General features: G+C 38.0%; 1 protein-coding gene across 2 annotated transcripts in view; it reads left to right on the top strand.

The window, feature by feature from the left end:
- TRIP11 (thyroid hormone receptor interactor 11) overlaps positions 1-3,532 on the top strand; it is a 31,878-nt gene extending 28,346 nt beyond the window's left edge. For both annotated transcript variants that reach the window (XM_035539531.2, XM_035539532.2), the window contains one exon: positions 1,957-3,532. In XM_035539531.2, coding sequence (XP_035395424.1) covers positions 1,957-2,165 — 209 coding nt within the window. In that variant the 3' untranslated portion in view covers positions 2,166-3,532. The remainder of the gene's footprint in view (positions 1-1,956) is intronic.
- Positions 3,533-17,512: the final 13,980 nt, after the last annotated feature.

The raw sequence follows: 17,512 nt of genomic DNA, 5'->3' as shown, positions 1-17,512 counted from the left end.
GAGGACTTAAATGTTTCCGTGATTCCTCATCTGTGAAGTATGATTTTTTAATTTTTTTTCCATTGTGCCTTCCCCCACAATGTTCTACTCTCTCTTCTTTCTCTCTATTTCTTTTCCTGTCCTGGTCCCCCTCTCTCTTCACACCATACCCCGTTTCCTAAAAACTTAATGCAGAAGACTGGAAGGACCAAATTCCCTTTGATACGGAAAGCTTTAACAGCACATTTTAAAGCTAAACAGACAACTTCATATGTTGTACTGGTGAACCCAGTCCTGATTTTCAACATCCCTGTTGATCAGTTTGGGTCTCACTGAGTGAAAAATGCAAGTAATACCAGCCTTGTAGTGCCTCTCTTGTATGTAGAACCTGGTCACTCAGAGAGGACTGAAGTAAAATCAGCTAAGTACCTGGCGTGATTTGAAATCTTTCTAAGCTGTGCATGAGTCCTTAACTTTAATTTTTCTGAGGCCGATAACAATTATGCTTTTATTTTGCATGGTGAAATTTATAGTTTTTGGCTCTCATTCTGATTCTATAAGGAACTGTGTACTTCGTATAAGTAATATAGGATCGAAATAATCAGTTGAAATGGACCAGGTTGTGCTGAATTTTTCACATGCATTCTAGACTTTAATACAGTCCTGCTGATTTGCAGAAGCTTTTTTTGCTTGAACCTTGTAACAGCTGTACTCACGGGGGGGTGGGGGGGTGGTGAATGATGCATGACGTGTATCCCCAAGCCTATATGTAATATATATATATATATAACATATATATATATGCTTTAAAAATACATTTTATTTCACATAAAGTAGTTGGATGTTACAAAGTATAAGCATCTACTGTGAAATACCAATTTATCTCTGAAAGCAGTGTTTACTTTTCTAATAAACCAAAATTTAATTTAATTTTCTTTTTACTCTTCTTCCTTGTAGTTTAAGAGTAATATTGGTAAAGTACGTTTTTAAGCTATAGAAGTACTTGTATTTTACCTATATGAGCCAAACCTTCTGGCTTGTTGATGTGTTTTAAGTTTTTGGTTCCTGGAAATAAACCATATGGTAGTGGTTTTAAGTATCTACACACAAACACATTTATGAGAGTTATGATGTTTACATGATTGTAGATCTCTTAAAACCAAAAATCTGAATAAAGTCACCCATCCAACTATTCATTATGACAAGGGAATTTAAGTTCAATTTCTGCTGTCTGTCTGATGTAGGAATCTTGAGAACAGGTTACATCTGGAAGACAGGAGTTTGATGGGGGAAGGTGAGAAGGGGCAAGTTGATTATTAGATTAAAATCATTTAGGAACAAAGATAATAAAAGTGAAATTTTGACAAATAAGATGATAAAGATATGTCAAGACTCACTTGTGACTTAGCCCTTGTAAAGATAGGTTAAGTTCTTGCTTCTACCTGACCCTGAGGCAGCTTCCCCTGTACACATGGAGTGGGGAACCAACCTGCATGCTGTGTTGTAGTGCATGTACAAGGGCCCTAATGTCTTTGCATAGTGCTGGAGCCAATGTGACAGATACTTCGTGTCTGGTTTTGCATGGGGTAAGGGAACCTCTCTGCACAGGGTGTTTGTGTTCCGTGTCACAGAGCAAGTGTCTTGGTTTTCTTTTGCATAGCATGAGGTGCTGCAAAATTTCAGCTGCCAACAAGCACAGGTCCTGGAAGTGCCTTTGTGTAACTGGTGACCTGAAGTGTAGGTGTAGGAAATGGTGAGCAACAGAAGCAATGGCAGATGTGATTCAAGGTGAGGGAAGATAGAGAGAAATAAGTATATGAGAGCATCTGCAGTCCACAGAAAGAAGAAAAGATTTTCGTGTTTGCAAAACTAATATGCAGTTGTAAGATTTGTTTCATGGTAAGTGCTCTGAAATTAGGTAGGCTTATTAAAACTTTCTAATGAAGTGGTGGCTTTTTTGTTTGTTTTACATTTCAGATTCTGCAGTCTCAGGAATCAGCAGAAGACCAGATGCAAATCCATTTCTAGCACCTCGATCTGCAGCAGTGCCTCTCATAACTCCTGCTACTAGTTCTGGACACCTGCTTATGAAACCTATCTCTGATGCCTTGCCTACTTTTACACCACTGCCAGTGTCCCCTGATGCCAGTGCTGGTGCTGTACTAAAAGACCTCCTAAAACAATAAATGATATTGAATCAATATGATGATAGCACTTTAAGGAAAATGAGAACACTATGCTGTATATAATTTACCACAGTGAGGCCTTCTGTAAAAAGTCGTATACTTGTTTGCAATTGTCTTGTTTTTCTTTCTTTTAATTACAAACTAACCAGTGCTTTGGAAATTGAAGGATCGCATGCAGAGCTGCGTTCTTGGTAGCAGGTATTCATTTTGGGTGGGGGTTAGATTTTGTTGCTAGACTGCCACAAGATAAATTGAAGGATTTTCAACCCTTAGTTACACTCTGAGTCATTTCAGTTATCCGTATATAGAAAGCATTACTTTTTTGGTGTTGAGGTCCGTTTTTCCATTAAAATAATCTGCCATTGGCAGTGGACCTTCAAGAACCAGAATTAAAAATGAATAAATAAAAACACCTAGCCAAAACTGATCTTATTTGAGGTGCTGAATGAATCATATAAACTCCAAACAGTGAGGCAGTGAATATATGGGAGTGTGGTTATTGAGTAGCTGCAGTTCGCCCGCACACTACACAATTTCTTACATTTGGTTACATTAAGATATTTATCTCTTATTTACAGTATTGATCATGCTTGGGGGCATTTGAGGCATATTAATCTTCTTTGCACAAAGATTAGATGTTTTTTCTCCCAGCCTAACAACTGCTTTCAGTAGTCAAACTCATCAGCACCAAGGAGTTGACTGTGGAAGTGAGTGCTTCATTTCTAGTGGTGTCTGTGTGATGAAGAGTGGATAATTTAGCAAAAGATAGATTCATATATATAAAGATACTGTACTTTAATGCTCTAAGATGTATATTTGACAGACTTTTTAACTTGCTGGAATTTGTAGATTCAAATACAGGCTTAAAGCTTGAAGATATGTATAAAATTTAAAGGCAAGAACATGCTTACTTATCCCAAATGTGTAAATAGGTCTTTGTAAGACCAAGGCCAAAGTCAATTATTCTGTAAATTTTGCTGTGATAACTTGTACACATTGTTGGCAGGTAAAGGATGAAGTGCGTACTAAAGGATACAAATCATCTTGCAAAAGTAGTGAATCTGAGGTAAAACATCTTCATTTTAAAATGTGTAATTTCTAAACCTTTTTATATGCCATTCCATGTTTAGTCAGTGTTAAAAGATAACTGTTGTGCAAGTTCTATATTAGAACTGTCAACCTTCTCATCTTCATTGAGATCCTGGATTAAATTGTTGTAAGACTTATATTTAAATAAAATTTATCACTGAAACTTGTACAGAATCAAACCAAGTAATGCAAGAAATCTGCAGTTATTTATATAGAGGTCAAATAGTGAATTTCTTTTGTTGCCTTGAAATCTAGTAAAGTTTGTTTTAATTACAGTATTTACCTTGAGAACTGCTTGAGTTCCTTTTCTCCAGTATGTCAGTGCTTCATGGAAGATTTATGCAAACTTGGAAAAGTAGATTGACCATATTGAATTTTTATTTAAAAGCTTTTGCTCCCTTACAGACAAGGTAATAAATTTGTCAGTTTGACTTCTGATAGAATAGCAGCCACAAGTAGTGTACCAAAGTATATTCTGCATTATGTAATAAATGTAACGAGAATTTAAAATTGCGTCTGCTGGGAACATTTCAGTTTGGTACTTCAAATGTACATCTTCATTTAAACTATTGGACTGGAATGGGTAAACTTTTTCTATAACAAATATAAAGAAAACTGAAATCGGATGGCTTCTATGCAGTCTTGTTCTTGTAGTCATGTTTATTTGAGGATATGCAGCTGCTTCAGAATAAAATTGCCTTTTGGTGAGCGAAAGCACAAAGAAATGTTCACATTTAAAAATCATGTGGATTACATACTATAAACTGCAAATGGACTCGTGCTGATAACTATCCTCTGAATATAACAACTGAGCAGATCTTAATAACTTTAGTGTATTTTTTTAATTTAATTGCAGAGAACTTAATATGTTTCTCTTCTAGGAAGCTTTATAAGTGCCGGTAAATAAAACATGGTGAGACTGATTGTTTCAGGATGCTGTAAATCAGCTCCATTTATACAGTAAGTTATAACAGTTTGAGGAGTGCAATCTAAAACCAAGCAAAAGTATTGAAGAACTTCAGAGTTCCTTTTTAGGCTGCTTTGGAGAGGAGAAAATCCTCTATAGGAGGGATAGAAGAGGCGTAAGTCCTAAGAGAACTGTTGAACGAACGATAAAATCCACCTTGCTTGGAGGTTCCTGCTCTAGGGCTTATTCTACAATTGCATCAGTGGGTGTTGTTGCTATGCTAGAGATCAAATGTACTCTGTGTTCCAGCCAGGGCTTTCACACTGAAAAGTGTAAACTACATACCCTTGATTCTTTTTCTTAAGCTGTCTCACAGACTATTATAATAAACCTTCAAGAGTTGTTTTTACTGAAAGATTAGTGGAAATATTTTTTTCCTCTGATTTTTCTTCTGCGTTTACTCTGTGCTTGACAACTGTTTTGTATATATTTGCCAGTTTCCCACGTGTAAGTTCGTGACTCATGTAGTCTATCCTGTTAATTGTGCAGGTCTTTCACACAGAGCAAGGGGAAAAAAAACTTTGTAGAATTTATGAGCAGGTGCGGTAGCTGGAAATTTTTCCTTATCAGTTGTTTTCATCTCCTTTTTGCAAGGAAAAAGGGTGTGGTCCTCCTATTATTGGTCTAACGGGCTGTTGGATATCTTTAGTGTAAAGGTAACAGAATTCTAGTAAGGAATGGATATAACAAATTTGCTGTTAAGGGAAAAATAAGGGTTGGGATTTTCTATTCTATTGTAGATTGTTTCATCATTTCATCTTCCATCATGAATACACATCATCCTGCATTCAGGCATTCCACACAAAGAGAAGGAAGTAACTGACCGTTGTAATTATTACTGTAGAATGAGGTACCTTTTAATTAAAAATCTCCTAAATTATTCCATTTAGTCACAGACATACAACATATAATGACCAGTGAAGAAAACTTTTTTTTTTTTTACGATGTTGGTTCCCGACTTCCATTTTATTATTCCTTCCTATTCATGTTCTTACACATTTCACATTAATAGTAACTATTAATGCAAAGCTACAAGGAAAACGTAGAGCAATGACTGAAAAAGGCTGAAGAGACAGTGGAAGGTACTGCTTTGTAAATATTTCATTATCCCCTACCTCATGAAAGCCTTACAATTTTAAGCCATGATGTCTTATTACTGCTGGTTTTGATGAGTTTATTGCCACATTACATTGTAGAAGTTCAAGAGTAATTTTCTCAACTGGCTTAATCAGACATACTTGTAAATTCGATGTTGCTTCCTCCCAGAAAATCCTAGTTTAGGAGCAGATTTAACTGGAATAAAATTAAATTCTTACTTTGTCGTGTATTTGAGGAAAAAAAGACAAACGTTTGTTTTAATATGGAGGAAAAAAAGACAAACATTTGTTTTAATATGGAGGAAAAAAAGACAAACATTTGTTTTAATATGGAGAGGCATTAGTATACTGTGGGAATAGCAGGAATAATGGCTTCATGCACTCTTTTAAACATAAGTTTTTGATTTTTATATATTCAAATCAAAGTAGTCTGCATCAAAACACTTTTGTCCATGTTTAAAAAGATAAATATCTAAAACATATCTTCCTGTGTGTGCCATAGATATGGCAGTGCTAAGAGTAAGGCTTGAGGAATTAAAAAATATTGTATGCATTTGCTTTTTTTTACCTTTTTGCCCCCTTTCAGTAAATTCATAGTTTGTTTCCTTAAGTAGCTGTCTTTCAGATGGAAAGCTTCTAATTAACATTCTTGGAAATAAACTGTAAGGATGAGCAGCCTACCATTTTTGTTTTTTTGGTTTGTGCCATTATATACTGCTGAATTTGTTTGCAGCCCTGCAAAACTTAAATATGGAAACCAATCTGCAATTTAAAAAAAAAAAAGGAACAGATAGCTGCTGGCTTCTTATTTAAAGAGGAAAAATAATTTGTACATAGCATGTTGTTTACAGCAGTAGCAACACTGAACCTTGGTCTGGTGTATTTGTCCTAAGCTTATAGAACAGCATGACATTATAAATTACAGTATCTGAAAGCATCGTATATCTAACACTGAAATATATTTTGTAGCAATTAATGTTTAAAGGGTATTATCAGCATTAAGTGTGTAAGAATTGTGCGAAGAATTGTGCCTTTGTTTGCTGGTTGTATTAGATCTATTGCAAGGCTAATTTAGATGAATTTATTCCAAATCAGGAGCTCAGCCATGCCACTAAAACTCTCAAATACTTTGTCAAGCAGAAGAAAAATGTGTCAAGTGATTAAAGGCTTATTTTCCTTGTAGGAAATAATAATTAGAAGATAACAGTTAATTGCTTAATACATTAAAAAGGTCACTTTTCATTCACTAAGTGCTGATGTTAAGTAATTTGGGGTCCTTCTGTACCTTCTTATTGAGCTTGTGGCATTGCTCGTTAAATCTGATTTCTTTTTTAAGTATTAACAGATGTTATACATCATCCTTGAGCACTGACAGTAAATTAATCTTTTCTCCACCCTTGTGTTATGGTTCCCATTAGACAACTTCTCACAGACCAGATTTTAAAATTAATATCACTTGCACTTGAGTTTCTGGCAATCTGTGCCGAACTGCCTTTGAAAAGGTTACCCTCTGGGTCTGTAATGGTTGGCTAATAACTGTTACTGTGAATATTCACCATATCACCAAAAATACTTCCCAGGCCTCCTAAACAAATGGACTGAAAACACCCTTTTTCTCTGTTTGTAGCCATTTTGATTTGAGTTCTCTTACACTATATGTATTTTGTTTGTTCTCATTGGGAACCATATCCGAGTGTTTCCTTTGAAGAAACATGATGTAGCTCCCTTGCTACTCATAGCTCTCAGGTATATGGAATGTTACACTCAGATAGGAAGTGCCCCTTTTAAAAATTCCTTTTCTGGTAATTCTGTTTCATTCCTATTGCCACAGTAATATTTTCTTTCCATGTGAATTTACATGATTTATACTTCCTCCCGTAACTGTAAATTCTTAGAAGTGTCATAGTACCACAGTTGGCATAACTGTTGTGGTTACAAAAACTGAGTGTGTATGCTTCCAGATCACCTAATTAAACAAAAATTATTATCTTTCAAATGTTTGCATGTAGATGTGGAGTTCAGGGATGAAAATGGAGTGGCACCTGAAACAGGTAGAAGCTAGAGAGATGCAGACTCGCACCAAGTCAAAAGTTCAAGGTAAAAAATAAGGGGGGAGGACATCACAGACTACTCTCTTGTCGCATTTCTGTTGTCATTTATTAGTTGAACTAGAAAATGTGGCAGTGATCAAGAAAAACATAATGCAGGTAGTAGCATAGTCTCAGAAGACTTGTGAGTGAAGTGAATCTGGTAAATTAATACTGTTAAATTTGATCATGTTATTTTGGCAAATTCAAAACTGTTCATTATGCTCACACTAAGATGCAAGAACAATCCCTGTCGCTAGAGATCAGAGCTTCCTCCCCCCCCTTTTTTTTTTTTTAAATGAACTCAACATCTGAAGCTTGACGGAATTTGGCTGAACACATAAATAAGGAAACTAAGCTTATGCCTTCTAGAGCTGTTTTGTGGTCACCAGTGGTAGTTGCTGCACCAAGGTTCAGTCATGGTATTCTGTTTTGGTTCAGAGGGGTGGATTTTGCCCTAAGTTGACAAAGAAAGGAGGAGATGGCTGTAGCTTTTTAGTGTAAATGAAACCTAAATCTTCTGAGAGCTGTCTGGATACAGTTTGAATATCAACCAGTATCATCAAGGTAAGGGAAATCCTGGCAGTACTTCTGTGTGGTTAATCCTAAATTTTTCATTTGCAAAATTTGTCTGTGTTTCACCCCATTGAATGTCAGGATGGTCATGCAGGTTGAATTGCAATGTGGCCAGGTTTGGTGCATAGACCAAAGAGGTTTTAAGGCAGCTAGGTAGCATTTCTTTTATGTCATTATGAAAATAGTAAATGCCATCACTGTAGCACAGCCACTTCATTTCTAATGTTTGTTGATGGACTATTTAATAGTCTAAGCAGCCAGGGAAAAGAAGCACATAACACACTCAGAACAGTGTGTATTTTATTGTTTGGCAGCTTTCTGTGAAGGCTATTCTACCAAGCAAGCAAAGTCAGATGAATGATTGTGACCTAGTAAAAGCATATCATTGGTAGCTCATGAATTCCTAGAATCGGAAGAACTGCTAAACATAACCCTGTGAGAACAGGAAGCCAAGAGTTACAAAGCTTCAATTCTAAACTTTTGTAAATTAGCGTGCATTTAGCTCCATACTCCCTAAAGTATTGAGAATTTGACGTTCATACGCTGCCCAGAGAGACAGTCTAGGGGACCAATGCTGCAGGATTAATACGAGCAAATAAAAGTAACCTGCTTTATACAACTTCGGTACCCAGAATCCACATGGTTCCTGAACAATAAACAGTATTATCAATAAAAATATTTTTAGCTTAAATAACAAAGTGGCAAATATATAAATAGCACAACAGCAAGAGGTGATAGTGGTTTTGAGCAGATAATGGCTTTCTTATCCAACTTGCCTTTCTTAAATGGGAACATCTAGAAAACATGAGAGTTGTAACATCATTTCTTGAGAGAATTTGTAATGACCATGAGAGTGATCCTGAATAATTTCAGGTGCAGGTGTCTGAGATACTGCATATAGGAAGGGAAATGAAGGATTCAACATTCACTTGGTCATGAGGGGATCCAACCTCATGAAATTCTGGAAAATTGTCCTTTATGTAGAAATATTTGGCTGCAACAGTACTCTTACAAGGTGTTACAAGTACTCTCTCTTGAGTCAAAGTTGGTTGTAAGGAAAGGGTTTTTTTTCAGAATTACAAGCAAATCACCAAGTTGATTTTGATTCACCCATATGTTTCAGTTTATGTGCCATATCATGGATCCAATGCTAAATTGTACCAGGAGTAAAAATACAATAAAGCAAGTGGCTTGAAGTGGTATATTACAGTACTAAAAAATACTCATCAAAACTGAAGCTTTTTCTGGAAGTACAATTGGAAAATATTTAGACTGCACTTTGCTCTGTATGCTCAAGTAGTGGGTGCCAGTAAAAATGTAGGCAAACAGGAGATTGCCTTATTTGTGACAATAGGAGCAGGAACAGATGTGTTTAACAGTTTTCGGTTAACTTAAAGGAGGCCTATTATGAAACTAAAAAAAAAAAAAAGTGGAGTACAGGATTCTAAATAAAACAAATGAGTCATAACTGGACTTGCCAGATCTGTCTGGACCCAAATGTAGCCTCTGAATAGTACAGTGTCTGCAGAGTACTCAGGGTCAAGGACCTACAGAGTGCTACCTGCAAGCAGAGATCTTGGAGAGGGTTCCTTTGTCTTTATGGGACTTTGACAGAGCAATGGCTGTGGTGTGCTGCCCAGAGCCTGCTTACCTTGACTGGGGATTCAGGGAGCCCCCAGGACTCTGGCTGTGACGTTCTTCTCCTGAACTCAAGCAGCAGCTCCAGCTTCTTTGTTTGGCCCTTTTTAATAGTCAGATGCTTTGCAGGCATCCTGAAGCCTGCACCACCCTGGCCAAAAGTGCCTAGTAAATCTATCTGCGTGAAAGAAAAGATTTCCATTTGAAAAGGGAAATAAAGGGAAATAAAAATTTCCATTAGAAGGGAAATATCAGAAATCATTACAACTGATCAAAACCTGAAGGGCCAACCTTACAGTTCTGGAAGGATAAACTAAACCCTGATGAGAGGTCAAACTGGTCTGAGTCAAGCCTGTAACTCACAGAAGAAGCTTATACACACACTGTCATAGTGATGCAGTTTTGACTTTGCTTGGCACTTAGACCCCCAGTTGTCCATTGTACTGATGCATCTGGCTGCTACTGAAAATAGAGCACGGAGGAGAGAAGATGGATTTGAAGTTCCGTTTCAAAAAGCAGTTGGACTTGCCTTGCCTTGGGTCCTTCCCTTGTTCCCACTCTGTCAGCAGACCTAATTGCATGTCCCAGTGACAAGACCCTGGGAGCCTTAGCCACTTCTAGTAGTGTCAGTGCCCACTCCCTGGTCCTTTTCGTGGGGTGGTTACAAAGGCAGTAGATTAAAATCTAGGCTTAGAAAGAAATGGTAACTCTTACACTCAAATTCCCAGGTTTTTGCTGGGAAATTTGCTTCCTATATATAGGTACCAGTTAGGAGATGGTTGGAGCCAGTTTGTTGCATGGAGTAGCAAGGTAAATATAAACCATGGATCAGAACTTGTTTTAGGAGATACGTAGCTGTTAAGGACAATGTCCAGCCAGAGCCAGGCTTTATCAGCTCACCAGAAACCCTGTTGGGCTGTCCAGGACCAGTCACTCTGGCGAGTGTCTTCATCAGCATACTTTTGTTAATGAGCAGCAGCTTTGAGATCAGGCCTATTGTGTTGAAATCATTTTGTGCTAATGGAATCAGAGTACTAACAGCTTCAAAGATGTTGAACATCATCAACTCAGCACGTGATGATGTGAGGCCTTCCCTTCTAATTATGCAGCACTGTGGTTTCTTTAGCAGCATCTGACAAGGAATTTTTGAATGTCCTTTGGAAATCTTAGTAAATTATATTACTTCAATTTCTCGTCTGCTTACCCACCAACTCCTTCAGAAAGCTCAGGGAGATCTGTGAGCTGTGGCTTCCTATAATGATTGTCACAATGGCTTCTACTCAGCTCCCAGTGGGCTTGTGTTCAATGATTCTATTTTTATTTCTAATTCAATACCAGTTTGCCTGATGTGGTGGATTTACTGTTCTGTATTTTATTACACACTATATGGAAACCTATTAAATACAGTATCGTATCTTGGTACCTTTTGTTCTTGTAGTATTAGGACAATTTTGTAAGATTTTACACTTAGGGTAATTCGGCTGTTACATATGTTCAGATTTAATTCAGAACACTTATTTGTGTCAGGTGAGCTCTGATGAATTGTTACTCTTCATTTTGTTGATTTGTTCTCCAGTCTCTTCTGCCGGCACTTCAGTTTTAGGCAGGTTCCCCCAAGTATCATCATCCTTTTCCTTCTATTTTTTTAAAACCCTTAATGGTTTGTTTTGTATTTTTAATTCCATGATGGGAACATCTTGAGGTTTCTCTAGCAAATACAGATGAAGAAGAATAACTTAATTTTCTTCTGTGCTTTTATCTTTTCTAAGTGCTATTTTTATACCTCATTCATCTTCTGGCTTTGCAGACTGCTTGGCAGTTTTCCTGCTCTTGGTGCGTCTGAAAAATAATTTATTATTAGCTTTTATGCCTCTTGTGATTTGTTTCTCAAACTTTCTTGGCCTGCTTTTCAGTGCTTTTTACACTTAACCTGTCAGAGTTTTTGTTCCTTTCTATTTTCCTTACCTGGCACAACTTCAGCTTCTTGAATTTTGCTCTGAAACAGTGGACAAAATGGGGACTTGACTGCTTTATCAGGCTCGAGCAGTGGAGTCTGTTAGCCATGCAAGCACCTCTGTAGGGAGAAGAGTCCATTTCCAAGTTTTGGTATGGCTGCTTGGGGTTCTGGGCCCCAGCAGCATCAGTATGGAGTGGGGCTGCCCAGAACAGCCAGGCTGCTTCTGCAGGAGGAAACGCCAGTCCTGCTGAGCTCCTTTTGCTGTGGCGACCAGCACAAGTCAAAGCACAGGACAGCAGATAAAGGAAAGAAACAGCCTGTGCAGTAAGCTGCATCCTTTGCAAGGCGTTTGTAAGCACTGCAGCGCATGCTCAGCAGAACTAACGAATAATAGGAACATCCCTGCTCAGCAGGATTCCTCGCAGCAATGACACCTATAGCTGTATGAATTGCTTTTGGACAGGAGTCCTCATTGCTGCAGAGTAGCAAATAATGAGCCTGAAAATAATTAAGTGACACTTAGAGGTTTTGTCACCCAGTTCCGTAGCCAATTTATTTCCAAATGGTATGGTTAACTTATGAAGCCCCATTGTAATAGGTAAATTATGAAATGGTGTAATCCTTGCTATGGGAATAGGTAAATTAAGTGTAGTAAAGTGTAAGGGTTTCAAAATGAAATTGAAAGACAATTTCTAACAATGGGGTAGAAAATTGTGTGATTTTTTTTTTAAAAAAAAAGCTGTTTTACTATACATCTCACCTAGTAGACCACTCACTCCAAAACTAAATCCAAAATCATTAAAGAGAATTTTAAACTGTCTTCTGTGGTTAGGAAAACAATTAAGTATAAAACAAGTCAAAATTAGCCCTCTCCTCATAAGGAAACTTTCTGCCAGTTCTGTATTTGTCTAAAACAGTAATGGATGAGTATATCTCATGAAACTATTAGATAAGGAAAAGATCCAAAAATGTAGGCATCCTTGCTGATTGTTTTCTTGGAAAAAGAAACCAGAAGTTTTTGCTTATATTCATCCATAAGAATGAAGCATGTTTAAAAGGGGCATGTTTTCCACTGCTTGGAAAGAGAGAAGCTCTGGAAGAGAGCTATGATGTCAAATGTTTTTCTACTCTGGTTTCATCAGCAGGGTTCTGGCAGGTGCCCTTACCAAAATAGTGCACATACTTGTGAACGTTCAAACACCCCCTTTGGGAGATGGCATTTCTACAGACTTGTTTGGGTTTGCTCTGAACCTGAAGTGTCTTAATGGAAAATGCAGTGCATGCTTGATGCTACAGAGGGTAACGTTTTGCTCTGGATAAAAAAGAATTGCTTAAGCAGACTAAAAGAAAAATTAAAAAAGGAGAAAGGATCCTCAACTAAATCTGAGGGAAACAAAATACGTACATTTCATGTGATGGAAATAATGCACCTGGGAGAGGAGGGAGCAGAGGTGAACTGATCCTTTACCAGCACACGTGCCCCAGTAGGCAGGGAATGCTTCCAGGGTATGGAAGCAGGTAGTGGAATGCTTCCACTGCTGTCTCAAGTCTGCTGCCCTAACGTGCACCCTGATGCTGTGGTGAACAGACAGACCCAGTATGTACAGCGTGGTGCACAAGTTAGTAAAGAACCTGAGAAACCACAAAAAATGGTGCAGTCTTCAGACACTAAAATATAAAACAAGTTTGTCCTGTATTTCTAAGGGAGGTTTTAGTACATATTTCGAATTGTCTGGTCATAGTTGGAGACCGGTGGCTTACGTATTGCAGACACTTGAAAAGACTGAATGTTGGCTTGCTCAGATAGGGAAATAAACTTTAGAATTGGTCCAGAGGTATTAACAGCTTTATGTCCTTATTTATGGGAGGTCATTATAGGCTGAAACTGGTCATAAAGGATTAATGCTTCCAAAGGGGGCTGGTAAACATCTTGTCACAAGATTGAAGAGCATTGTTTTCAACCATGCTGTCTAGAATGTTTGACAAAAATGCAGAGGAGAAAAGATTACAACCTAGATTTTTTACATGCCAATCTTATAAAATAAATAATAAACTGAAATGTCTGTCTAGTTTCGGGCAAAATGTGAGCTGCAGTTGCCAGAGCTATGCTTAAGCATGAGATTTAAAAGTGAAAAGGTAGCCATGTCCTGATGCCTGGGACGTAGGCTTGGGCATTGTACTCTCAGATACCAACAGCTGAAGGGGAAGCTGTCAGTTCTTAAGGAGATACTTTGTCCTTAGGTACAGGATGATTTTCTATTCGCTTTTAACAGAAATACAGTTTTAAAAGCATAAATGAAGGTCAGTCAAATATATATATTAAAAATCAGCAAGAAAAAGAACGAATGTTGTATGCTGTTGCAAATGACAATATTTTGGGACCTGCTGAGGATTGTCACATGCATTAAAATTGCTGTGAAAGACCCTGTATTTTTCCTGGGACAGTTATCAAAAGCTTTGATTGCTTTTTTTTTTTTTTTTTCTTGCCTAGTGAAAGAGGCCTGCTTAGAAAAAATTACAGCTAAACAGATGATCATGAATGTCAAACTTGATCTCACTAAAGGTAATACACCTGAAATAGTTTTGTCTTGTAGATGATGCAGTTCGCTGGGCATTGTTTTAAGCTGTTTGGGTTTTGGCATGCACCTGCTAGACCCTACTATTCCTCATTTCATGGGATGATTAAAATGTTCTTAAAATAATGAACTTCAGTCAGGTACCAGTCCATGTTTAGCATTGCTGCGTTTCAGAATGGAGCCAGAAATGCCTGGGTTCTCCGTTGATTACTTTTTATCTTAAAGTAAATGCTCTATTAGCAACCAGTATTGGAGTGACCACAGACCTGTAATTATATAGAGAAAAACAAAAACCATGACGTGGTGCTCAGAGAACATTTGGTGCAAACATTAAAATGGCACTCTGCTTTTTGTCCCTGGGGAGCAGTGACAGAAGCAGCAGCAGTACTGCATCATACACCGTTGTCAACCCAAAAGAATGCATGCTTCAGACAGACAGATGATATCCCCATGCAAAAGGGAAGGAAGGGATACCATATTGGCTCATTTTTCTGTGGATAACTCACACAGGTGGTAGCTTTACCATACTGAGACAACTGAACCCAAAGAGGTAGCAGCACAACAGCAGCTTTTATGTTTTCTCCTTCCTAAAGACAGTAGCGTAATCAGCAGATCAGCAATACATGACAAGACATCTTAAAGACTCTACACTGCCAGTAGGTTTTAGTTAGCACCAGTGATGTTTTCAAAGTTATGCATTATGTTAATTTTCATTGTTAATTATTATTGTGTTATGTTTGGCTAGGAAAGGAAAATATGTTGGGGAATGTGCTTTTGAGCTTCTGGCCGGAGCCATCTGGAACAGGTTATTGAGCTGCTTGTGTTATGAGATAGCATTTAGAAGTCAGCCACTGAGTGAAGCCGACCTCAGCTAATAGCGTAAGGTTAGTCTGTCTGTGGAAAAGGAGCGGGAACCCTTCCCAAACACCAAGAGTTTGCAGTTGGCATTCTGTGCTAGGAGCTGGAAGAAACAAGCCCAAATCCTTCAGACAGAACCCAGGTTTGAGACCAAGTTCCACATGTGCTTAGTGCTATTCAGATGGCAGCAGGGTGAGAATTGTTGCCTGTTGTGTATTATATTGACACATGACAATATCAAAAGCTTGCTTATTTGGCAGTCTCCAGGAACACTTTGATCAATCTCCAGAGTCAGATTCAGCCCAGCCTGTGAATCTCATTGGTGCTTGGGTGCAGTCAAAATGCAATCGATTCTGCAAATGCCCCGCAGTTGTGCTTTAAGTGTTTTACCAGTTTTTGTGATAGAAAATTTGGTCCCATGAGGTTTGGTAGAGCAAAATGGATGTTTTAAGCATCTAAAGTTTGGACATAGGCCTTCAAAGTGTCAGTTACTTTTTTTTTTTTGAATTTACTGAATTCAGGTCTGCATGACTGTGTAAAAGATGTCTATGACTTGTCACTTTCAATGACTTTGGGCTTGCACATTTATCACCCTACACATCTGTGTAATTTGACTCTGCTCTCACAGTTTGACAGTGTCCTTGGGAATGTTCAGAGAGGGTGAACTTGAAAAAAATGCAAGATCTAAGAAGGGTGTTTGGCATATATAGTTCTGCAGAAGTAAATATAATACCAGAACTTAAAAAGAAGATGAAGTGTTGTAAAAGTTAGTAGATGACAACTTATATTTGTGAAGCAGACTTTTTGATCAGGAATGCTGTGTGTAATTAACTCTCCCTGAGTTCCCTGGCCTAAATACAAGCTTTTGTCCTTGCATTCAGAAGCTGTTAAATTACATTTTCTGTTGCTTAGGGTCACAGTTTACCAAGTGTTCTGCATTATCTACAGGAGCATGGTGCAATTCATGCATTTTGTGGGGGGTAGAGTTAAGGTTATGCTACATAGCTTGGGTGTCCTTTATGTTTATATATTAACATTTTCAAAATCCAAGTCTTAAACATAATTAGAGCTATAGTTTCAACCTTAGCTATGCACCAAGCAAGCTTTCAAGACCATATTCAGTTACTTACCAGAACCCCATTTCGTATTGTGAACACCTCGTCATGAAGACAAAGAAAAAGTCAGGGTAATCTAAATAAATTGGTGGATTTTAGAACATGGGGAAGCAGTTGACCGCTGAAGTGAGAGGGCTGCTCCACCTAAGTCAAGCCACCAACCTAAGCATAAATGGTGAAGATGTCAGTAGATGGTGTTGAAAGATATATTGAATAGTCCGTCCATTTATGGGGAGAATGGAAGAGGTTGTGTACCACAAATGTCTCCCTTTCTGCAACTTTTCATATCAAAGGGAGAAGTGAGAAGGGTGTGGCTATACCTCATTATTTTGTGGCTGATCATAGTTACAGAAAGGTACTGCAAGAATTGCACTTAGCCATAATATTAAATCCTTTTATTTAGGAAAAATTATACAAATAAAACCCACCACACTGTGAACTAGCCCAAGCTGTGGTTTCATATGCTTTTTATACTCAGTTTTATCCACTCCAGCTGTCTGATGGAGGCAGGAAAAAGCAAAACATTCTTAAGGGAGCCGTTTAGGTGATCAACTCCGGATTCATCTCCTCTCTCCAGCACTGGAGCACCTCTTCCAGTTGGCTGATGAATCAGGAATCTTTAGTCTGGGGCACTTCTTTGGGAGCAGATTTGTGCTGCACCCATACAGGGATTCTGGCATGCATACTATGATTTTGCCACGTAAGGTGAGAAAAATTCAGTGGATCAGGAAGTGAAGCATCAGTAAGTGTAAGAAAGACCTTCATCCAGAAGTATGGATCCTCAGAACATCTGCTTTGCTGTAGAGCTGTTTCTAATAGTTTCAGTAGATCTTCATACACATAAAATACAGAAAGTGTTCTACTTTTAGGCTTGCTAACTATCCAGATCACTGAGTGTGTTGAGCAACACTAGACCTAAGATGGAACAATGGCATGACTAACAGTTAACCTTTACCACAAGGAAAACTTGCCCAGTACTTCCTTTCCAACTTCTGTTGGTTTTCTGATCCATGACAAAACTTTACTCTTAATGTGCCCAGCTAGATTCGGAAGTATTTTCTGTGGGTTTTTGGTAAGCTTTTGGGAAGTCTATTCAAAATAAATTAATTGGTTCTTGTCTATCTGTTAATGTATTGACGCTCTAGGAGAATGTTTAACTTTCCACGCAACGCAAGTGATGTAAGGAAGTCACCAAGAGACAAGCTGTCAAAAGTGGCACTGAGCTTCTGGTGCTGTAATTTTTGAAAAATCATTTGGACAATTACAACCACTTAGTGAGATACAGAGCTCTTGTGCTTTCCATTGGCACAAATGTGACTTGTGGGTGCTCAGCAGCCCTGAAGAAGCTATATTTTTGTATGTAAAGCTGTTTATCCACATTTAAAAG

This window comes from Cygnus atratus, chromosome 5 (genome assembly GCF_013377495.2).
Source record: "Cygnus atratus isolate AKBS03 ecotype Queensland, Australia chromosome 5, CAtr_DNAZoo_HiC_assembly, whole genome shotgun sequence".
In the NCBI taxonomy this organism is placed as follows: Eukaryota; Metazoa; Chordata; class Aves; order Anseriformes; family Anatidae; genus Cygnus; species Cygnus atratus.
The sequence above is the reverse complement of the archived record's forward strand: the minus strand, read 5'-3'. Positions and strand labels throughout refer to the sequence as shown.